Genomic DNA, 25,136 nt, shown 5'->3' with positions numbered 1-25,136 from the left:
TACAGAGAGGCAGATAGATGAACTCAGAATGTACATGTGTTATTACAGTTTTCCAACCTAATGAGATAAAACACAAATCAAATGTATGCAAAAGTACATATGCATGCACACACACAAACATACACACACGTGCACACACCCGAACCAATAAAATACAGCCAATAACCCAGACCTGAGCTAGAAAAAGACTTCTATTCTAATCCAATTTCCCCCACATAATTTATGTTAGCTTTATAAAGACACATTTCACACAAACTTCTATAATTCCTCTGGACTGAACCTGAAAACGTGTGTGTTTTTGTTAATATCTGTATGCAAACCTGGATAAAGGAAGTTCTGAAAGTCAAGTCTCTGACCCAAGAAGACAGCGGTTTGAGGGAAGGGTAGGCAGAGTTTGCCCAGTGAGTGGGGACCTGGTTGTTCAGAAAGCTTGTGTAGATTCGGTCCATTTCCTCTGACATCACAACGAGACCTGCTATTGCCTTTTGCAGAGTGATGAGAGACATCTACGAAAAAGAAAGTGAGAGTAACACATCACAGTAACGACAGATTCCTAAAAATGTTATTTCTGAAACTACACAGAACGCATATTTTTGATTGTTTAGATTTTTTTCTATTTGAATGTTTCTTTAAGATCAAGTAAATAAACTATAATCCAAAGAAAACTCCTGAAGTGGTCATGAGATGATCTCCACCAATTAAATGTGTGTGGTTTTTACGTCACCCTGAGAACTTTAAGCAGGTTGTTGAATCGGTCTGCTTCTTGGGCCAAAACACTTGTGAGGGAGTTCAGGTACCCATTGGTGTCTTTGATAAACAGTGTGTCAATTGCTTCATGCATGTCCAGTCGCTCTGCACTCCAAAAGAAAGACAAGTTCACAATGAAAACATGGGGCAAAAGAGTGAGTGTAATAATGCAAAGTCTCAGCAGTAACTGAGATCTAAGTGCAGGTGAATCTATGTGGGGTCAGCGTACTGGGCAGTTTGGCTAGAATCAGTTCAGCGAGCTCGCAGACTATGTCATCGTTACTCTTAGCTCCATGTTGTGCTGAAGAACGAGGATTAACATCCAGTATGGTATTGATCAGAGTTATAGTTTCTTGACACTGCAGAGGCAAACACACACACACACACACACACTCATGTATTGATATTTTATCATAGCACTCCCAAAGCTCATAAACTGCATGAGAAACATAACTTTAAATAGCTAAAATGACCACAAGCCATTTCTTACAATTGCTGTGAAGTGAAAAATTTAACAGATTTTGAAAAACTACGTATAAATAAGAAATTGCACAGTCATTTATATTTAAGAGAACAACTGGCAGTCTGGTAAAAAAAATAGAGATAGAGACATTTGCTTGTAATGTACTGGTGTTGTTACAGTATTGTTCCTCACCTGAAAAGCCAAGTTGGCATTCTCATGCATACCAAAGATCTCAGGATCATCAATGATTGGAAGATTCTCAATATACTTCTTATATTGTTCGAGTTCATCTGACTCTGGAGCGTAGTAAACACCTTACAGGGAGAAAACCATTAACTGAGATATATAGCATGTGAGCATGCAGTGTGCATACGCGCGTATGTAACAGGGCCATAAATCACATTGTTATAATTACACAAAATGTGTTCTAAACCCCCAAACCATTCCTTTTATACCTGACTTTATCAGTTAGAGCCCCTCCTCATTCTTTTCTTCTTCTTTGGTGCAACCCTATAAATACAGTGTACCCCTTTTGCCTCTCTCCTTTTCTACAATTCCCCTGTGGGAGAGGTTGGTGTAATTTCTTTCCCAACCCTTTAAAACACACATGTAATTCATATTTAGCCACCCTGATGTTTATGATTGCGATTTTAGTTCAATTATTGTCATTATTAAGCCTGTTTTTGTTAGATGTTATAAGTGTGTTGTATGTGTGCATCATAAAAGTGTTTTAGGCGCCATAAATGCTAGCATGAATATATACTTCTTGCTAGCTTGGAAGTTGTGGTGGGTTGAGCTAACCCTCTTCCCCACTGTTTGTATTTGGTCGTAGAAGCTGGAGTGGGCAAACTATTTACTTGCAGGTCTTTCTTTCTTTTACCTTTTATCGTCAGACACAACGCAGAATCACACCGGTTACACTTGGTGCCGCTGACCCGTCACATCGCCAATCCGGCGATCTCCTCCTCCTTCTGCTGCCGCTGTTTTCCCGCCTCCTCTCTGCAGCTGTGCGCTGTGTGCCAGGGTTCTGTGCCCTGCGCTTTGACTCACAGGTTTTTATATCTTGCGTGTGATCGATGCCCCGCAATTTGGCTTGCAGGCATCTCTGTCACGTGTGAACTTAAAGGGCAAATATGTAGGTGATCATTTCTGTCACTGTTTCATATTGTTGCCTCAAATTATACAGGTACAGATTGTAATTTTTTTTTTTTTCTATTGATATTGGCTTTTACAGCCTGTTTTAATTGATTTTATTTTATTTCCTATGGTGTTTTGATTCTTTGATGTTTTTTTCCTCCCACATTTCATTGTTTTGTGAAGTTTTGCATAATTGTGTGTGGGGGCTAGGCTCGTTTTTTTTTTTTTTTGCTGTTAAACAGTGATATCTCGCTTGGGTCAACATGTTAGGCGAGGAAACTGCGGATAGCGCTATGCCTGATCTGTTCTCTGCAGGGAGTAATGTGACCTTCGGTTTGGGGAGGGGTCATCAGATTGCTCCACAGTGTTTTGGGAGGGCTAGGCCAGTAGCCCCCGGTATTGGTGCCCACACTGTAGGCCAGTCAGTGATGCGCTCACCATTAATGCCAGCAGCTAGCTCCACACCAGTCTTGCAAGAGAGGAAAAGAGAAGCAGAGATGCAATTAAAATATATGCATCTTTAAATAACGATATCTTTCTTTATGCAGTATCTTCTTCTTTTATTTAATATAGTGCATTACAGGCATCCTATTACTGATGGGACCTGAGGTGACCCAGTGAATCAGTTTACATTGGATTCTGTTTCCTAAGATAATCAGCATGTGGAGTGTGTCTCAGTGTTTATCCACTGCTGTATAAACTAACAGGACTTTACCCTGTTTGTGCTTGTTTAAGTGAATTATAGTGACTGTACCATACATGTTCAGAGCAGACTTAAGGAAGAACAGCTTAAATCAGAGAAGATGAACCAAACACTAAACCAGGATGTACAGAGAGGCAGATAGATGAACTCAGAATGTACATGTGTTATTACAGTTTTCCAACCTAATGAGATAAAACACAAATCAAATGTATGCAAAAGTACATATGCATGCACACACACAAACATACACACACGTGCACACACCCGAACCAATAAAATACAGCCAATAACCCAGACCTGAGCTAGAAAAAGACTTCTATTCTAATCCAATTTCCCCCACATAATTTATGTTAGCTTTATAAAGACACATTTCACACAAACTTCTATAATTCCTCTGGACTGAACCTGAAAACGTGTGTGTTTTTGTTAATATCTGTATGCAAACCTGGATAAAGGAAGTTCTGAAAGTCAAGTCTCTGACCCAAGAAGACAGCGGTTTGAGGGAAGGGTAGGCAGAGTTTGCCCAGTGAGTGGGGACCTGGTTGTTCAGAAAGCTTGTGTAGATTCGGTCCATTTCCTCTGACATCACAACGAGACCTGCTATTGCCTTTTGCAGAGTGATGAGAGACATCTATGAAAAAGAAAGTGAGAGTAACACATCACAGTAACGACAGATTCCTAAAAATGTTATTTCTGAAACTACACAGAAGGCATATTTTTGATTGTTTAGGTTTTTTCTATTTGAATGTTTCTTTAAGATCAAGTAAATAAACTATAATCCAAAGAAAACTCCTGAAGTGGTCATGAGATGATCTCCACCAATTAAATGTGTGTGGTTTTTACGTCACCCTGAGAACTTTAAGCAGGTTGTTGAATCGGTCTGCTTCTTGGGCCAAAACACTTGTGAGGGAGTTCAGGTACCCATTGGTGTCTTTGATAAACAGTGTGTCAATTGCTTCATGCATGTCCAGTCGCTCTGCACTCCAAAAGAAAGACAAGTTCACAATGAAAACATGGGGCAAAAGAGTGAGTGTAATAATGCAAAGTCTCAGCAGTAACTGAGATCTAAGTGCAGGTGAATCTATGTGGGGTCAGCGTACTGGGCAGTTTGGCTAGAATCAGTTCAGCGAGCTCGCAGACTATGTCATCGTTACTCTTAGCTCCATGTTGTGCTGAAGAACGAGGATTAACATCCAGTATGGTATTGATCAGAGTTATAGTTTCTTGACACTGCAGAGGCAAACACACACACACACACACACACTCATGTATTGATATTTTATCATAGCACTCCCAAAGCTCATAAACTGCATGAGAAACATAACTTTAAATAGCTAAAATGACCACAAGCCATTTCTTACAATTGCTGTGAAGTGAAAAATTTAACAGATTTTGAAAAACTACGTATAAATAAGAAATTGCACAGTCATTTATATTTAAGAGAACAACTGGCAGTCTGGTAAAAAAATAGAGATAGAGACATTTGCTTGTAATGTACTGGTGTTGTTACAGTATTGTTCCTCACCTGAAAAGCCAAGTTGGCATTCTCATGCATACCAAAGATCTCAGGATCATCAATGATTGGAAGATTCTCAATATACTTCTTATATTGTTCGAGTTCATCTGACTCTGGAGCGTAGTAAACACCTTACAGGGAGAAAACCATTAACTGAGATATATAGCATGTGAGCGTGCAGTGTGCATACGCGCCCGTATGTAACAGGGTCATAAATCACATTGTAATAATTACACAAAATGTGTTCTAAACCCCCAAACCGTTCCTTTTATACCTGACTTTTAGGACCTCCAAGCCTGTAGTTATGTTCATTATCAGTTAGAGCCCCTCCTCATTCTTTTCTTCTTCTTTGGTGCAACCCTATAAATACAGTGTACCCCTTTTGCCTCTCTCCTTTTCTACAATTCCCCTGTGGGAGAGGTTGGTGTAATTTCTTTCCCAACCCTTTAAAACACACATGTAATTCATATTTAGCCACCCTGATGTTTATGATTGCGATTTTAGTTCAATTATTGTCATTATTAAGCCTGTTTTTGTTAGATGTTATAAGTGTGTTGTATGTGTGCATCATAAAAGTGTTTTAGGCGCCATAAATGCTAGCATGAATATATACTTCTTGCTAGCTTGGAAGTTGTGGTGGGTTGAGCTAACCCTCTTCCCCACTGTTTGTATTTGGTCGTAGAAGCTGGAGTGGGCAAACTATTTACTTGCAGGTCTTTCTTTCTTTTACCTTTTATCGTCAGACACAACGCAGAATCACACCGGTTACACTTGGTGCCGCTGACCCGTCACATCGCCAATCCGGCGATCTCCTCCTCCTTCTGCTGCCGCTGTTTTCCCGCCTCCTCTCTGCAGCTGTGCGCTGTGTGCCAGGGTTCTGTGCCCTGCGCTTTGACTCACAGGTTTTTATATCTTGCGTGTGATCGATGCCCCGCAATTTGGCTTGCAGGCATCTCTGTCACGTGTGAACTTAAAGGGCAAATATGTAGGTGATCATTTCTGTCACTGTTTCATATTGTTGCCTCAAATTATACAGGTACAGATTGTAATTTATTTTTTTTTCTATTGATATTGGCTTTTACAGCCTGTTTTAATTGATTTTATTTTATTTCCTATGGTGTTTTGATTCTTTGATGTTTTTTTCCTCCCACATTTCATTGTTTTGTGAAGTTTTGCATAATTGTGTGTGGGGGCTAGGCTCGTTTTTTTTTTTTTTTGCTGTTAAACAGTGATATCTCGCTTGGGTCAACATGTTAGGCGAGGAAACTGCGGATAGCGCTATGCCTGATCTGTTCTCTGCAGGGAGTAATGTGACCTTCGGTTTGGGGAGGGGTCATCAGATTGCTCCACAGTGTTTTGGGAGGGCTAGGCCAGTAGCCCCCGGTATTGGTGCCCACACTGTAGGCCAGTCAGTGATGCGCTCACCATTAATGCCAGCAGCTAGCTCCACACCAGTCTTGCAAGAGAGGAAAAGAGAAGCAGAGATGCAATTAAAATATATGCATCTTTAAATAACGATATCTTTCTTTATGCAGTATCTTCTTCTTTTATTTAATATAGTGCATTACAGGCATCCTATTACTGATGGGACCTGAGGTGACCCAGTGAATCAGTTTACATTGGATTCTGTTTCCTAAGATAATCAGCATGTGGAGTGTGTCTCAGTGTTTATCCACTGCTGTATAAACTAACAGGACTTTACCCTGTTTGTGCTTGTTTAAGTGAATTATAGTGACTGTACCATACATGTTCAGAGCAGACTTAAGGAAGAACAGCTTAAATCAGAGAAGATGAACCAAACACTAAACCAGGATGTACAGAGAGGCAGATAGATGAACTCAGAATGTACATGTGTTATTACAGTTTTCCAACCTAATGAGATAAAACACAAATCAAATGTATGCAAAAGTACATATGCATGCACACACACAAACATACACACACGTGCACACACCCGAACCAATAAAATACAGCCAATAACCCAGACCTGAGCTAGAAAAAGACTTCTATTCTAATCCAATTTCCCCCACATAATTTATGTTAGCTTTATAAAGACACATTTCACACAAACTTCTATAATTCCTCTGGACTGAACCTGAAAACGTGTGTGTTTTTGTTAATATCTGTATGCAAACCTGGATAAAGGAAGTTCTGAAAGTCAAGTCTCTGACCCAAGAAGACAGCGGTTTGAGGGAAGGGTAGGCAGAGTTTGCCCAGTGAGTGGGGACCTGGTTGTTCAGAAAGCTTGTGTAGATTCGGTCCATTTCCTCTGACATCACAACGAGACCTGCTATTGCCTTTTGCAGAGTGATGAGAGACATCTATGAAAAAGAAAGTGAGAGTAACACATCACAGTAACGACAGATTCCTAAAAATGTTATTTCTGAAACTACACAGAAGGCATATTTTTGATTGTTTAGGTTTTTTCTATTTGAATGTTTCTTTAAGATCAAGTAAATAAACTATAATCCAAAGAAAACTCCTGAAGTGGTCATGAGATGATCTCCACCAATTAAATGTGTGTGGTTTTTACGTCACCCTGAGAACTTTAAGCAGGTTGTTGAATCGGTCTGCTTCTTGGGCCAAAACACTTGTGAGGGAGTTCAGGTACCCATTGGTGTCTTTGATAAACAGTGTGTCAATTGCTTCATGCATGTCCAGTCGCTCTGCACTCCAAAAGAAAGACAAGTTCACAATGAAAACATGGGGCAAAAGAGTGAGTGTAATAATGCAAAGTCTCAGCAGTAACTGAGATCTAAGTGCAGGTGAATCTATGTGGGGTCAGCGTACTGGGCAGTTTGGCTAGAATCAGTTCAGCGAGCTCGCAGACTATGTCATCGTTACTCTTAGCTCCATGTTGTGCTGAAGAACGAGGATTAACATCCAGTATGGTATTGATCAGAGTTATAGTTTCTTGACACTGCAGAGGCAAACACACACACACACACTCATGTATTGATATTTTATCATAGCACTCCCAAAGCTCATAAACTGCATGAGAAACATAACTTTAAATAGCTAAAATGACCACAAGCCATTTCTTACAATTGCTGTGAAGTGAAAAATTTAACAGATTTTGAAAAACTACGTATAAATAAGAAATTGCACAGTCATTTATATTTAAGAGAACAACTGGCAGTCTGGTAAAAAAATAGAGATAGAGACATTTGCTTGTAATGTACTGGTGTTGTTACAGTATTGTTCCTCACCTGAAAAGCCAAGTTGGCATTCTCATGCATACCAAAGATCTCAGGATCATCAATGATTGGAAGATTCTCAATATACTTCTTATATTGTTCGAGTTCATCTGACTCTGGAGCGTAGTAAACACCTTACAGGGAGAAAACCATTAACTGAGATATATAGCATGTGAGCGTGCAGTGTGCATACGCGCCCGTATGTAACAGGGTCATAAATCACATTGTAATAATTACACAAAATGTGTTCTAAACCCCCAAACCGTTCCTTTTATACCTGACTTTTAGGACCTCCAAGCCTGTAGTTATGTTCATTATCAGTTAGAGCCCCTCCTCATTCTTTTCTTCTTCTTTGGTGCAACCCTATAAATACAGTGTACCCCTTTTGCCTCTCTCCTTTTCTACAATTCCCCTGTGGGAGAGGTTGGTGTAATTTCTTTCCCAACCCTTTAAAACACACATGTAATTCATATTTAGCCACCCTGATGTTTATGATTGCGATTTTAGTTCAATTATTGTCATTATTAAGCCTGTTTTTGTTAGATGTTATAAGTGTGTTGTATGTGTGCATCATAAAAGTGTTTTAGGCGCCATAAATGCTAGCATGAATATATACTTCTTGCTAGCTTGGAAGTTGTGGTGGGTTGAGCTAACCCTCTTCCCCACTGTTTGTATTTGGTCGTAGAAGCTGGAGTGGGCAAACTATTTACTTGCAGGTCTTTCTTTCTTTTACCTTTTATCGTCAGACACAACGCAGAATCACACCGGTTACACTTGGTGCCGCTGACCCGTCACATCGCCAATCCGGCGATCTCCTCCTCCTTCTGCTGCCGCTGTTTTCCCGCCTCCTCTCTGCAGCTGTGCGCTGTGTGCCAGGGTTCTGTGCCCTGCGCTTTGACTCACAGGTTTTTATATCTTGCGTGTGATCGATGCCCCGCAATTTGGCTTGCAGGCATCTCTGTCACGTGTGAACTTAAAGGGCAAATATGTAGGTGATCATTTCTGTCACTGTTTCATATTGTTGCCTCAAATTATACAGGTACAGATTGTAATTTATTTTTTTTTCTATTGATATTGGCTTTTACAGCCTGTTTTAATTGATTTTATTTTATTTCCTATGGTGTTTTGATTCTTTGATGTTTTTTTCCTCCCACATTTCATTGTTTTGTGAAGTTTTGCATAATTGTGTGTGGGGGCTAGGCTCGTTTTTTTTTTTTTTTTGCTGTTAAACAGTGATATCTCGCTTGGGTCAACATGTTAGGCGAGGAAACTGCGGATAGCGCTATGCCTGATCTGTTCTCTGCAGGGAGTAATGTGACCTTCGGTTTGGGGAGGGGTCATCAGATTGCTCCACAGTGTTTTGGGAGGGCTAGGCCAGTAGCCCCCGGTATTGGTGCCCACACTGTAGGCCAGTCAGTGATGCGCTCACCATTAATGCCAGCAGCTAGCTCCACACCAGTCTTGCAAGAGAGGAAAAGAGAAGCAGAGATGCAATTAAAATATATGCATCTTTAAATAACGATATCTTTCTTTATGCAGTATCTTCTTCTTTTATTTAATATAGTGCATTACAGGCATCCTATTACTGATGGGACCTGAGGTGACCCAGTGAATCAGTTTACATTGGATTCTGTTTCCTAAGATAATCAGCATGTGGAGTGTGTCTCAGTGTTTATCCACTGCTGTATAAACTAACAGGACTTTACCCTGTTTGTGCTTGTTTAAGTGAATTATAGTGACTGTACCATACATGTTCAGAGCAGACTTAAGGAAGAACAGCTTAAATCAGAGAAGATGAACCAAACACTAAACCAGGATGTACAGAGAGGCAGATAGATGAACTCAGAATGTACATGTGTTATTACAGTTTTCCAACCTAATGAGATAAAACACAAATCAAATGTATGCAAAAGTACATATGCATGCACACACACAAACATACACACACGTGCACACACCCGAACCAATAAAATACAGCCAATAACCCAGACCTGAGCTAGAAAAAGACTTCTATTCTAATCCAATTTCCCCCACATAATTTATGTTAGCTTTATAAAGACACATTTCACACAAACTTCTATAATTCCTCTGGACTGAACCTGAAAACGTGTGTGTTTTTGTTAATATCTGTATGCAAACCTGGATAAAGGAAGTTCTGAAAGTCAAGTCTCTGACCCAAGAAGACAGCGGTTTGAGGGAAGGGTAGGCAGAGTTTGCCCAGTGAGTGGGGACCTGGTTGTTCAGAAAGCTTGTGTAGATTCGGTCCATTTCCTCTGACATCACAACGAGACCTGCTATTGCCTTTTGCAGAGTGATGAGAGACATCTACGAAAAAGAAAGTGAGAGTAACACATCACAGTAACGACAGATTCCTAAAAATGTTATTTCTGAAACTACACAGAACGCATATTTTTGATTGTTTAGATTTTTTTCTATTTGAATGTTTCTTTAAGATCAAGTAAATAAACTATAATCCAAAGAAAACTCCTGAAGTGGTCATGAGATGATCTCCACCAATTAAATGTGTGTGGTTTTTACGTCACCCTGAGAACTTTAAGCAGGTTGTTGAATCGGTCTGCTTCTTGGGCCAAAACACTTGTGAGGGAGTTTCTGGTGCCCATTGGTGTCTTTGATAAACAGTGTGTCAATTGCTTCATGCATGTCCAGTCGCTCTGCACTCCAAAAGAAAGACAAGTTCACAATGAAAACATGGGGCAAAAGAGTGAGTGTAATAATGCAAAGTCTCAGCAGTACCTGAGATCTATGTGCAGGTGAATCTATGTGGGGTCAGCGTACTGGGCAGTTTGGCTAGAATCAGTTCAGCGAGTGACTATGTCATCGTTACTCTTTTTTTTTTTTTTTTTAACCTGTCCCGTTTGGTTCTTTTGCCATCAGAATTATTGTCTAAAGGCGAAGAAAGATGCCCAACGGATTTACTTTACCAAATGGACCATCCCAGCCTTGCCGTAATGGTCCATTTGATTCACCTTTTATTGTTTATTTTATTTTCACTTGCTGAATACGGGACAGACTTGACTGGTGGAAAGAAAGGGGAAAAAGAAAGAGGGAAAGAAAAAAAACTGAGAAGAGGGACGGGGAAAAAGGGCAAAAAACAAAAACCAACAGAATAAGCAGACAAAAAATACATATATCGATCACCTGGATCACCTGTTGAGAAAGAAAAAAGAAAGCAAGCAGAAGAAAACGAGAGTAATAGAATAAACAACATCACAATGATATATGGGAATAAGACAGTAAATACTAAATATTAAACATTATTGTGCAGCACGTGAGATCGACAGCGCACAGTGTGATTTGAGGTAGGAGCCAAAAAGGGTGTAGATTGTGTGTGTGAGCACCTGTGTGTACACCTGTGAGCATGGACGTGCTTGTTTTTTTTAAAAGGTTCCTTCTTTGATCAGAGTTATAGTTTCTTGACGCCGCAGAGGCAAACACACACACACACACACACACACTCATGTATTGATATTTTATCATAGCACTCCCAAAGCTCATAAACTGCATGAGAAACATAACTTTAAATAGCTAAAATGACCACAAGCCATTTCTTACAATTGCTGTGAAGTGAAAAATTTAACAGATTTTGAAAAACTACGTATAAATAAGAAATTGCACAGTCATTTATATTTAAGAGAACAACTGGCAGTCTGGTAAAAAATAGAGATAGAGACATTTGCTTGTAATGTACTGGTGTTGTTACAGTATTGTTCCTCACCTGAAAAGCCAAGTTGGCATTCTCATGCATACCAAAGATCTCAGGATCATCAATGATTGGAAGATTCTCAATATACTTCTTATATTGTTCGAGTTCATCTGACTCTGGAGCGTAGTAAACACCTTACAGGGAGAAAACCATTAACTGAGATATATAGCATGTGAGCATGCAGTGTGCATACGCGCGTATGTAACAGGGCCATAAATCACATTGTTATAATTACACAAAATGTGTTCTAAACCCCCAAACCATTCCTTTTATACCTGACTTTATCAGTTAGAGCCCCTCCTCATTCTTTTCTTCTTCTTTGGTGCAACCCTATAAATACAGTGTACCCCTTTTGCCTCTCTCCTTTTCTACAATTCCCCTGTGGGAGAGGTTGGTGTAATTTCTTTCCCAACCCTTTAAAACACACATGTAATTCATATTTAGCCACCCTGATGTTTATGATTGCGATTTTAGTTCAATTATTGTCATTATTAAGCCTGTTTTTGTTAGATGTTATAAGTGTGTTGTATGTGTGCATCATAAAAGTGTTTTAGGCGCCATAAATGCTAGCATGAATATATACTTCTTGCTAGCTTGGAAGTTGTGGTGGGTTGAGCTAACCCTCTTCCCCACTGTTTGTATTTGGTCGTAGAAGCTGGAGTGGGCAAACTATTTACTTGCAGGTCTTTCTTTCTTTTACCTTTTATCGTCAGACACAACGCAGAATCACACCGGTTACACTTGGTGCCGCTGACCCGTCACATCGCCAATCCGGCGATCTCCTCCTCCTTCTGCTGCCGCTGTTTTCCCGCCTCCTCTCTGCAGCTGTGCGCTGTGTGCCAGGGTTCTGTGCCCTGCGCTTTGACTCACAGGTTTTTATATCTTGCGTGTGATCGATGCCCCGCAATTTGGCTTGCAGGCATCTCTGTCACGTGTGAACTTAAAGGGCAAATATGTAGGTGATCATTTCTGTCACTGTTTCATATTGTTGCCTCAAATTATACAGGTACAGATTGTAATTTTTTTTTTTTTCTATTGATATTGGCTTTTACAGCCTGTTTTAATTGATTTTATTTTATTTCCTATGGTGTTTTGATTCTTTGATGTTTTTTTCCTCCCACATTTCATTGTTTTGTGAAGTTTTGCATAATTGTGTGTGGGGGCTAGGCTCGTTTTTTTTTTTTTTTGCTGTTAAACAGTGATATCTCGCTTGGGTCAACATGTTAGGCGAGGAAACTGCGGATAGCGCTATGCCTGATCTGTTCTCTGCAGGGAGTAATGTGACCTTCGGTTTGGGGAGGGGTCATCAGATTGCTCCACAGTGTTTTGGGAGGGCTAGGCCAGTAGCCCCCGGTATTGGTGCCCACACTGTAGGCCAGTCAGTGATGCGCTCACCATTAATGCCAGCAGCTAGCTCCACACCAGTCTTGCAAGAGAGGAAAAGAGAAGCAGAGATGCAATTAAAATATATGCATCTTTAAATAACGATATCTTTCTTTATGCAGTATCTTCTTCTTTTATTTAATATAGTGCATTACAGGCATCCTATTACTGATGGGACCTGAGGTGACCCAGTGAATCAGTTTACATTGGATTCTGTTTCCTAAGATAATCAGCATGTGGAGTGTGTCTCAGTGTTTATCCACTGCTGTATAAACTAACAGGACTTTACCCTGTTTGTGCTTGTTTAAGTGAATTATAGTGACTGTACCATACATGTTCAGAGCAGACTTAAGGAAGAACAGCTTAAATCAGAGAAGATGAACCAAACACTAAACCAGGATGTACAGAGAGGCAGATAGATGAACTCAGAATGTACATGTGTTATTACAGTTTTCCAACCTAATGAGATAAAACACAAATCAAATGTATGCAAAAGTACATATGCATGCACACACACAAACATACACACACGTGCACACACCCGAACCAATAAAATACAGCCAATAACCCAGACCTGAGCTAGAAAAAGACTTCTATTCTAATCCAATTTCCCCCACATAATTTATGTTAGCTTTATAAAGACACATTTCACACAAACTTCTATAATTCCTCTGGACTGAACCTGAAAACGTGTGTGTTTTTGTTAATATCTGTATGCAAACCTGGATAAAGGAAGTTCTGAAAGTCAAGTCTCTGACCCAAGAAGACAGCGGTTTGAGGGAAGGGTAGGCAGAGTTTGCCCAGTGAGTGGGGACCTGGTTGTTCAGAAAGCTTGTGTAGATTCGGTCCATTTCCTCTGACATCACAACGAGACCTGCTATTGCCTTTTGCAGAGTGATGAGAGACATCTATGAAAAAGAAAGTGAGAGTAACACATCACAGTAACGACAGATTCCTAAAAATGTTATTTCTGAAACTACACAGAAGGCATATTTTTGATTGTTTAGGTTTTTTCTATTTGAATGTTTCTTTAAGATCAAGTAAATAAACTATAATCCAAAGAAAACTCCTGAAGTGGTCATGAGATGATCTCCACCAATTAAATGTGTGTGGTTTTTACGTCACCCTGAGAACTTTAAGCAGGTTGTTGAATCGGTCTGCTTCTTGGGCCAAAACACTTGTGAGGGAGTTCAGGTACCCATTGGTGTCTTTGATAAACAGTGTGTCAATTGCTTCATGCATGTCCAGTCGCTCTGCACTCCAAAAGAAAGACAAGTTCACAATGAAAACATGGGGCAAAAGAGTGAGTGTAATAATGCAAAGTCTCAGCAGTAACTGAGATCTAAGTGCAGGTGAATCTATGTGGGGTCAGCGTACTGGGCAGTTTGGCTAGAATCAGTTCAGCGAGCTCGCAGACTATGTCATCGTTACTCTTAGCTCCATGTTGTGCTGAAGAACGAGGATTAACATCCAGTATGGTATTGATCAGAGTTATAGTTTCTTGACACTGCAGAGGCAAACACACACACACACACACACACACACTCATGTATTGATATTTTATCATAGCACTCCCAAAGCTCATAAACTGCATGAGAAACATAACTTTAAATAGCTAAAATGACCACAAGCCATTTCTTACAATTGCTGTGAAGTGAAAAATTTAACAGATTTTGAAAAACTACGTATAAATAAGAAATTGCACAGTCATTTATATTTAAGAGAACAACTGGCAGTCTGGTAAAAAAATAGAGATAGAGACATTTGCTTGTAATGTACTGGTGTTGTTACAGTATTGTTCCTCACCTGAAAAGCCAAGTTGGCATTCTCATGCATACCAAAGATCTCAGGATCATCAATGATTGGAAGATTCTCAATATACTTCTTATATTGTTCGAGTTCATCTGACTCTGGAGCGTAGTAAACACCTTACAGGGAGAAAACCATTAACTGAGATATATAGCATGTGAGCGTGCAGTGTGCATACGCGCCCGTATGTAACAGGGTCATAAATCACATTGTAATAATTACACCAAATGTGTTCTAAACCCCCAAACCGTTCCTTTTATACCTGACTTTTAGGACCTCCAAGCCTGTAGTTATGTTCATTATCAGTTAGAGCCCCTCCTCATTCTTTTCTTCTTCTTTGGTGCAACCCTATAAATACAGTGTACCCCTTTTGCCTCTCCCCTTTTCTACAATTCCCCTGTGGGAGAGGTTGGTGTAATTTCTTTCCCAACACTTTAAAACACACATGTAATTCATATTTAGCCACCCTGATGTTTATGATTGCGATTTTAGTTCAATTATTGTCATTATTAAGCCTGTTTTTGTTAGATGTTATAAGTGTGTAGTATGTGTGCATCATGAAAGTGTTTTAGGCGCCATAAATGCTAGCATGAATATATACTTCTTGCTAGCTTGGAAGTTGTGGTGGGTTGAGCTAACCCTCTTCCCCACTGTTTGTATTTGGTCGCAGAAGCTGGAGTGGGCAAGCTATTTACTTGGAGGTCTTTCTTTCTTTTACCTTTTATCGTCAGGATCTCTGTTCAAACTCTGTTCAAGCCGAGAGTTAAGATGGCGCCAGTATGTTTGGCTCGCCGTCACTCGACCTGTATTTTGGTTTTCTGTTTGCTATTTATTGCCTTAACTGTGGAAATTAATTCGCTCCGGACCTATGACCGAAAAACTCTTTTTATTATCCGAGACTTAGCAGTGGCACCACCTTTGTCCTTTGGTTTTGATGGGCAAACAAGCAGTGCCCCTCCACCGCTCAATGGCATTCCGCCTTATCTACGTCGCACCTGGTTCCTCCCTCCCAAGCTGCACCGGAGAAAATGCTGGAGAAGACGAGGGAAGCGAAGTGGTCTCTTGGCTCGTACAAAGGCATTCTTGTCACTTTCTTGCCTGGCTGATCCTCTCCTTGTACAAATGGGTTTTTGCTATTCTGCTACTGTGAGAGGCTCACTCCAACCCAGAGGACCCTGGGTGCGCATTGTCTCTCCAACTCCGCCTGGTGCTGCTCCTGTTTCACCGGTGGACCCGCTTCTCGGCCCGCGCTTTCTTCAGTCGTCTGGTTCGCTCCTCGCCATGCCGGCGGTGGCGTTCTGCTCAGGTGAGCGACTCTCTTCCACCTCCGGCCCGCGCCTGATGCCTGCTCCTCTCCTGCGTGATTCTCCTAGTATGTCGCTGGTTGCTCCTGTTCCGGGTGTTGGGTCATCGGCTCCTCTACAGCCACGGATCCGCAGATTTGGTACAGTTATTTCAAACCTCCGCCCACTCAGCTGCACATCAATCCCGATGACAGCTACTGATCTTATTTTATCTATGGCTTTGATCAACACTCGATCCCTCTCCAATAAGACGTTTCTGCTTAAGGATTTTTTTTCTTCTCATGAACTGGATTTTATGTTCCTGACTGAGACCTGGCTTCATGCTGGTGAGACTGTGGCTTTCTCTGAGCTGCTTCCGCCAGGCTGTTGTTTTTTTAACTCTCCCAGGTCTTCTGGTAAAGGTGGAGGCCTTGCCTGTGTTTTTAAATCAGTTTATGACTGTCATCAGATTTCATCTTCCTCCTTTTCCACCTTTGAACTGCAGCTTCTTAAACTGAACTCATCTATTCCATTACTGTGTGCAGTAGTGTACCGTCCTCCCAAATTCAACAAGGACTTTATTAGTGAGTTTGGTGTATCAGTAGATTTTGATCATTTTCTTATTGTTGGCGATCTGAATATCCATGTGTGTTGTCCATCTAAACCTCTGGTTAGAGACTTCGTATCACTGCTGGACTCTTTTAACCTGACTCAGTATGTGTCTGGCTCCACACATGAGAAAGGTCACACACTGGACCTCGTCATGTCCCACGGCCTGAGTATCCACGTCTCTGAAATCTGTGAGAGTGCGTGTATCTCTGATCACCGTCCTGTTCTGTTTTCTGCCACTGCACAATGTTCTGTTGCTGCAGTTAAAGCTCCTTCACGCTGCCACCGGATCATCAATACCCATGTACCATCCCAGTTTTCTGCTGCTTTTAACAACTCTGAGCTCTCCACGGTGGACTGGATTGATTCCCTGTGTGCAGAAGATTTAACTGCTCTTTTCAACTCAACATGCACTTCTATTCTGGACTCCATCGCTCCCCTAAAATCACTCCGTCCCAAAGCTCACGCTGAACCCTGGATTACAGACTCTGTTCGCGCTCTCAGGCGCTCCTGCAGGAGTGCTGAGAGAAAGTGGAAAAAGGACAACCTGCAAATCTCCTTCAATATCCTGAGAGACTCTCTTTTATCTTATCAGAAAGCTGTTAAAGAGGCTAAGTCCTCCTACATATCTAACCTGGTTAGCAGTAATGTCCATAAACCTCAGACTTTGTTTCGTGTTTTAAACTCCATTGTTGATCCTCATACGTCCACTTGCCTCACACCTTCTGTCACCCTTTGCAATTACTTTTTATGTTTCTTTGTCAATAAGATTTCCTCCCTGCAGTCTGTCATTCCACCTCCACTTTTAAATCCCTGTGTTTCTCTCCCGTGCCAATCTGCCTTTAATCAGTTTGAGTTAATCTCTCTTTCTCAGCTGCATGAAACAGTCTGCAAGGTCAAGTCTACCAACTGTTCCACTGACGCCATCCCCTCTCGTCTTCTGAAGCAGGTCCTGGACTCAGTTGGACCTGTCCTTCTGGTCCTGATCAATGCCTGTCTTAGCTCTGGTTGTTTCCCAACACTTTAAGCATGCTGTTGTTCAACCTCTCCTCAAAAAGCCTAACCTGGATCCATCTATACTCTCTAATTATAGGCCCATCTCCAATCTGCCCTTTCTGTCCAAAGTATTGGAACGAGTTGTCTTCAGGCAGCTCCAGTCATTTTTAGACAACAACAGTCTCTTTGAGAAGTTTCAGTCTGGTTTTAGAGCTCGTCACAGCACTGAAACTGCCTTACTGAGAGTTTTTAATGATTTGCTTTTAACTGTAGACTCTGGTCGTGCTGTTGTCCTAGTAACCTTAGACCTGACAGCAGCCTTCGACACTGTCGATCACAACATACTGTTATCCCGCCTAGAACACTATGTTGGTCTGAAAGGTACTGTTTTAAAGTTTTTCCAGTCCTACCTGGATAACAGGAGTTTTTCTGTTCACCTTGGCGAACTGTCATCTCCCAGAGCTCCTTTAACTTGTGGTGTACCTCAGGGGTCCATTCTAGGCCCCCTGCTGTTTATTCTGTATTTGCTCCCTCTGGGCGATGTGCTGCGCAAACATAATGTGTCCTTCCACTTTTTTGCTGATGACATACAGATCTACCTCCCTCTGAGGTTAGACTGTAAGGACTCTTTGCAGCCGTTATTCTCCTGTCTGTCTGACGTTAAGTCTTGGATGGCTCTTAACCTTCTACATTTAAATGAAAGTAAAACTGAAGTCATTGTGTTTGGGCTTCCTAAAGACCCCAACCCTTCCTTTGATTTTATGGGACCCCTAACTTCTGAATGTACTTCCTCCATTAAGAGCCTCGGTGTTACTTTTGACAGTGCTTTTAAATTTGATAAACAAATCAGCTCCGTAGTCAAGGGATCTTTTTATCACCTACGGATTTTAGCTAAAGTCAAGTCCTACCTGTGCAGGAACGATCTAGAAAGGGTGGTCCATGCTGTTATTACTTCACGGCTGGACTACTGTAACTCCCTTTATGCTGGTTTAGATCGTTCCTGTTTGCATCGCCTCCAACTGGTGCAGAACGCTGCTGCTCGCATGCTGACCGGTTCCAAAAAGAGAGACCACATCACTCCGGTCCTCTGCTCTCTCCACTGGCTCCCAGTTGCTTTTAGGATTGATTTTAAAATTTTACTGCTGGTTTTTAAGGTTCTTAACGGCACTGCACCTCCTTACCTGGCAGAGCTTCTTAGCATTTACTGCCCCAGGAGATCTTTGAGGTCAGCAGACTTGATGCTTTTAGATGTTCCCAGGTACAGATTGAAGACTAGGGGAGAGAGGGCTTTTGCTGTGGCTGCACCCAGACTGTGGAACAGTTTACCCCCTCACATCAGATTCTCCACAAGCTAAAACTGCTCTTAAAACTCACCTCTTTTCATTGGCTTTTAGCAAGGTTTAACCTATTGTTTTAATTTATTGTTTTATCAGTGAGGTATTTTATGTACCTGTGTTTTATAGTATTTTATATTTGTATTTTATTGTACAGCACTTTGGTCAGCCTTGGTTGTTTTTAAATGTGCTTTATAAATAAACTTGACTTGAGGTATGTCGGATTTCGTGTTGTTGTTTTTTTAATCTTATGTCAAATATGTTATGTGTAAATTAATACTTTATGTTTAATGTAAAAATAAATGCCAGCCCTTTTCTACAATTCCCCTGTGGGAGAGGAGCTGGAGTGGGCAGACACAACGCAGAATCACACCGGTTACACGTACATACACACGCACGCACACAAACACACACATACAAAAGAGGGCAGAAAGAACAATACCTGAGGGGGAGTAGGTGTAGCCGGGCTGCAGAGTTTCTGGAGAAAAAAAGCCTTTGAGGATTGTCCTTAGGCACCGTTGGTCCCAGGCATCCGTCACTCTCCCTCCATACGTGATCTCACCTGAAGAGAAAAAAAACAGTAGGATTTGAGATATTTCATGGCTTTCTTTGTTTATGAATGCAGGAGATATTGCTTTTAAAGACCAGACCCTCTTCTAGTTTCAGTTGATCAAAATCTCACTCAGAATCAGAAAAATAAAAAAGTTATGGAAAAAACAGCAACAACTTTAAACTAAATAATATGCATATAGTATATTTACATAGATATGAGTAATACCTGTTCTTGCACAGATAATTTTGAAAGAAGTTGGATCCAGGTCATTCAATTTAAAGACGAAATACTAAAAAGAGAAATCTATTACAGAACAGAAAACACGGGGGGGGAAAAAAAAAAAAAAAAAAAAAAATCGGCCCTTTTTCTTTTATATAAAGCTGAATGGTCTGAAGCAGGGGTCGGCAACCTGCGGCTCCGGAGCTGCATGCGGATCTTTAGCCCTGCATGGTTTGGAAAAATAAATTATAAGTTTTTAACTGAAGTGTATTTTATTTGTGTTAGTTCTTTTTTAAAACTTGTAGTTCTAAATTGGAAGATTATTGTGATCTTGAATAATAAAAATAAAGTTATATTTTATTATTTTTCGTCGCTCAAAATAAGCGTCACACTCGTGGAAGCCGGTATACCCGCCGAAACGACGTGCATTTACTGAGACTTTCAGCCCCAGGTAGGCCAAGTATGGAGGAATGTAAGAAAAGAAAAATATCTGAAGAAAATACAACATTTAATGATGGCTGGGCAGATTCATTTGTATTTACTTCTGACGAGAGTGACCTACCGGATCCACATTATGTCAGCAGCTATTCTCCACCATGAACTATGTTAAAAACAAACACCGCTCACGCCTCACAGATGACAGCTTACAGTCCTGCGTAAAGATGAAAGTGACTTCGTACAGCCCCGATCGTACAGCAGACGCTGTGCGCAGAGGTTCAGGAGCAGAAGTCCGATTGTAAACACATCACGGCACATGCGGATGCCACTCAGGTATGTCTGCTTCTCCTGCAGCGTCACTGCAGGCCACGCCCCGCGAAGCACATTAACCAGGTAAAATAAATATTATGCAGATATTTTGAAAATATTTATTTTAAATTTTTTAGGAGCATAGTGCTTTTTTTCCAATTATTTTTAAAATTCTGGTCAAGGCTGCGCTACACTGCGAAAGCCTAGAAGGCAATATAAGGATGATGGCTCACCGTTTTTGTTTGTTATGGATAATTTAAGTTTAATTCATTTTAAAGACACCTTCAACTGGTTGACTTTCTTTTGAGTTATTATTTTTTAAGGGTTGACAATGTGTTCATTACATAAATAAAATTAAATTTTCTCCGTAGCACTTCATGGATTTCATAAGCAACACTCTATAGCTGTTTATACAAAGCATAAAGGTAAAAAAAAAACAACGTACAGGGTGTTATCTTCATTTTAGATCTCAAAAAGTATTTGCAGCTCCCAGTGTTCCCTTTCCCGTAGAAACCAGGTCCAAATGGTTCTTTGAGTGTTAAAGGTTGCTGATTGCTGGTCTAAAGTGTCCTATTATCCTTCCCACACTTTTATTTTTATGAAACAGCTGCATGTTTAGGTTCAAGGACATGCAATCATGTTTGTTTTGTGAAAAGGCTTTCTATTAATATAAAATGACAAAATACAAATAAGACATGCATTACATATGGGACTTAACTTACCTTGTTGAATTTAGATACAAGAACATGCACCTTTCTGTTGATATTTGCTTCCTACCAGTGATGTAGACCAGAGCATCCCAAGGGATGGTGCCATCTTTGCAGTACAGGCTGAGGTTGAGCAGAGCACATTCTCTGTCACTGTCATTGAATTCGTAGCGGATGTTCCAGCCCAGGGGACCAAACTTCTTCCGCTCCTAAACGCGAGACACACAGGCAGAGAAGTACTGTACGACCACACACAAAAACACATCCAAGAAAACAAAGTAATAATGATGAGGCACTTTACATGTAAAATACTGAGAAAGAGTGTATGTAACCTGGATGATTGCATGGAAAAAGCAGATTCCAAAGACAATCTTCCTCCACTGGCGTCCCAAAATGTGGTGTTCAAAGAAACTGCTGGTGATCTCTGTGAAGGCTCGTCGCATGTTGGCTCGCAGGCCTTTAGGAGGCTCGTTAGTCACCTAGCAATGACATCACAGAGACCTACTGAGATGAATACGAGTAATCCTGAAAACCTTTTGGTTCAGCGTCTCCTCCTTGTTGTTCAGGCAGTCTTCAAGTTCACATACAATCCCAAGGACTCTTCAAGATAACCAGTGTACCGTATGACTCACTCTTCAAATTATCAGGTCATGGTCATGATGACGATAAATCAAGTGCTGGTAGTTAATGTACGTTTAACTGACGTCAAAGATTTCGACCCATATTTATGAAGGCAGTGCTCAACTAATGTAACGTTTATGCCACAGCTACCCTAAATAAACAGTACTCGTAATTACCAAAGTCATTTTTATGTTTCACTCATGTTCAATCCACCAGTATAGACAAGTTCAGTATTTTTAATCACCTATAGCTTTATTATATAGTATTACAGTGTACGGGTCTCTGTGTGACTACCTTAACGGAGTTCTGGAGCACTGTAACAGGAAATACTTTGGTTGGCATGGAACTGAGAAACAAACGGAAGTTCTCATGGACTGATGTGTCTGCAGAGAAACAGATAAGAAAATTATTTGCACATTCATAAAAAAGAAAAGGCCTTAAAGGAGACTTGTAAAAAGTTTTTTTTTTTTTATCAATAATACAAACACTTTGAAAAAAACAAAGCATACAATACCACAGTTTACTCATTTCTGTTTCTCAGATTAGAAATGCACTTGTAAATTACAAATTATGTCTAATGACATTAGAAACATGAAGGAACTTGTTTAGATGTAATAGTATCCCTGAGCATTGCTGCTAACAATGTTCATCCCTTTATGACCACAGTGTACCCATTATCTAGTGGTTATAATGCAATCAACAAATCTGCAACAACTGTGTGACACTATCGTGTTAATGTGGACCAAAACCTCTGAGGAATGCTTAAGCACTGTTGAATCTGCACAATGAAGAACTAAATTACGTTTTCTTGATGGTCAAATGGGTTCCAACTGAGTACTAGCAAGGTGTAACTAAACTGAAACTAAACTGTAGCCCAGCATCTCTTTCTTGGCTATCCCCATCCATAAACACTAAAATTACCACCACTGGGATTTCCCAGTTTGAAGCAAATGTGGTAATTATTCTAATTTAATACTATTTTTTTCATACAACCCTCATAAGCCTTAACTAATAAAAAAAATATGTCATCAAATGTTAGCACAGAAGGCTGAAAAAAACAGAAATTTTTGAGCTCAATTTAAAAATAGTACCAGGCTCAGTGAAGGTCTTAATGAGCCCCTCCATGGCTAACATCCAAGACACAGCCAGATGGCAGTTCTGCAAGAAGACCCAGTTGCCACTCGTCAGCGCTGAATGGATCATCTTCTCCGATATAGGTCCCTGGCCTTGCCCCAGTGAGATAGCCTCGACCCTGAAAAACACAGAAAAATCACCATTTTGATTGCCTTTATAAACTTTATTCATTCATTTGCAACAACCTGTCTAGTCCAGGATCACAGGGACAACAGTTTAGACAGAGATGCCCAGACCTCCCTCTTCCCAGCCACTACCCCAACACTTCCAAGCAGATATCGAAGTGAAATACTGGTTTGGGAACATGTCTTCTGGATATGACCCAGCATGACCTTTGGACATGCCCTTCATGTAAGAAGTGTCCAGAAGGCCTCTTGGATGTGGATGAGTAGTGGCTCTACTCTGAGCCCCATCCTATGTCTGAGACTGAGCTTAGACACCCTTTATAGGACAGCTCATTTCCACTGCTTGTATCTGTAGTCTTAAACTTTAACTTGTTCATTTGAGGAAGCAACTCATTCTCAAACTGAAGAGGACAATCCACCCTTTTCTGGCAGAGAACAACATGGCTGAACTGTCCCAGTGCAAGTTGCAGATTGTTGCTTGGTGCAGTCAAATTGATGGCATCATCCACAAAAAGAGATGATCCTAAAAACCTCCCACTACTTGGCTTACAGAAGACAGAAGCTACTGACTATTAAAAATAAAATAAAAAACCCAACCAGCTATATATGTCTATATCTCAGATGTCACAGCCTGGTGAACAAAACAAAGACATTTTTGCGAGCCATGTTGGAGGGACCTCTCTAACCATTTTTTCTCCCTTACCTGTCGAGACACCCCCTCTCATTTGCAAAGCGCTGGAAGGCACCCATTGGGTCAGAACCTGTGCTGAGGATGAAGATCAGTGGGGTGGTAGGGGACATGTCATTATAGAGATTAGCCAGGTCAACTGGAGGGTTTTCCACAAACTCCTTCCCCAGGTTGACAATCACAATCTCAGTTGCTGCAAAAACCACCTGGATGGAAAAAGAGGATATAAGTCACAGAAAAGCTGGGAAAAATTGACCAAGCTTTGGTAGTGATGGGAAAGCCCCGCGGAGAGCTATAAACCCATGTCATTTATTTTTTTACTGAGATCCTTTCTTTAATACTGACAAAAGTTACACTTTTTAAAAAAAAAAAAAAAAAGATCCTCTTCACCTGGAAAACAATCATGAAAACCTCAGTAAATATCTTTCCCCGGACTTCATCCAGGCTCACCTTCTCTTCCATGAAGCTCTTGATAAGAACTAGTTTCTGGAGAGATCCCAATCGCTCATTCCAGTAGCCTTTCATCTCCTGTTTCTCCTTTTTGGACTCCTCGAGAGAAGGCAACTCTGACACATAGCCTTTCCATTTTTCTGGATTTAAAGATGCTTCAAGATGCCCTATAAGAGAAAAGGAATTCTATGGAATCAGACATAGGATTTGTACATAGTTTGGTAAATTAATAATAAGAATGATTAGAACATCTCTTTATAAAAATGAAAAATGACAGAGTGTATGTAGGTCAAACATTCTAGTTTTATATTTAAAAGTAACATGCTGACATATGCAGCTCCTTATCAGCTCAACAACAATAACAATGGGGATAGGGTACCTAGCTTAATATGGATATGGGTTCTAGTGATTTCTTTGGAGATGCCCTTGAAGCAAGGCAGTGTGTCCTCCAGCTCACAACATGTCTGCCAGTAAGAATCACTTAGCCATGGCACATCTGGTCGCTCTGGATACTCCTGGAAGATGCAGAAAAAGAAAAGTTTATGGCCACAAATTTAGTAGACATATTGTTATCGACTGGTGTAAGTAAAGAGAAAGTTAACTAGAATTATAAAAGAGTGAGGGGATGATGACGAATGGTTTCTATGACAAGCAGCTTTAAAAAGTAAAAGTGACAATTTAATACTTGGGATCACTAAAAAAATTCTTGTTTCTCATTCAAACATTGCTTTTGTTAAAGAATCATCAACTACGATCACACCTGCAGGCACTCCACTAGTCAGGCGTATTCAGTGTTTACTTGGATTAACAGCTTTCAGATATTTGGGTGATGAGTCTGAAAATCTGCTTCTATACACCTGTGTAAATATTTCATTAAAATCCCTTATACTTAATGATTCGATTAATCATTACTCCTTTTTAGCGTATTCAATCAAACTACTATTATTTATTTTGGTTTTTAAAAAGCTTGCTTTTTGTCAGAAACATACAT

General features: G+C 40.5%; 1 protein-coding gene across 1 annotated transcript in view; it reads right to left on the bottom strand.

Annotated features, from left to right (window-relative positions):
• Positions 1 to 25,136, bottom strand: part of dnah6 (dynein, axonemal, heavy chain 6) — a 112,865-nt gene that overhangs the window by 48,120 nt on the left and 39,609 nt on the right. The window contains 12 exon segments of the mRNA XM_063477345.1: positions 13,593 to 13,778; positions 13,996 to 14,123; positions 14,248 to 14,377; positions 14,677 to 14,798; positions 19,344 to 19,463; positions 21,198 to 21,336; positions 21,460 to 21,606; positions 22,043 to 22,131; positions 22,840 to 23,000; positions 23,711 to 23,901; positions 24,146 to 24,312; positions 24,525 to 24,660. Coding sequence (XP_063333415.1) covers positions 13,593 to 13,778; positions 13,996 to 14,123; positions 14,248 to 14,377; positions 14,677 to 14,798; positions 19,344 to 19,463; positions 21,198 to 21,336; positions 21,460 to 21,606; positions 22,043 to 22,131; positions 22,840 to 23,000; positions 23,711 to 23,901; positions 24,146 to 24,312; positions 24,525 to 24,660 — 1,716 coding nt within the window.

This window comes from Pelmatolapia mariae, linkage group LG6 (genome assembly GCF_036321145.2).
Source record: "Pelmatolapia mariae isolate MD_Pm_ZW linkage group LG6, Pm_UMD_F_2, whole genome shotgun sequence".
In the NCBI taxonomy this organism is placed as follows: domain Eukaryota; kingdom Metazoa; phylum Chordata; class Actinopteri; order Cichliformes; family Cichlidae; genus Pelmatolapia; species Pelmatolapia mariae.
The sequence above is the reverse complement of the archived record's forward strand: the minus strand, read 5'-3'. Positions and strand labels throughout refer to the sequence as shown.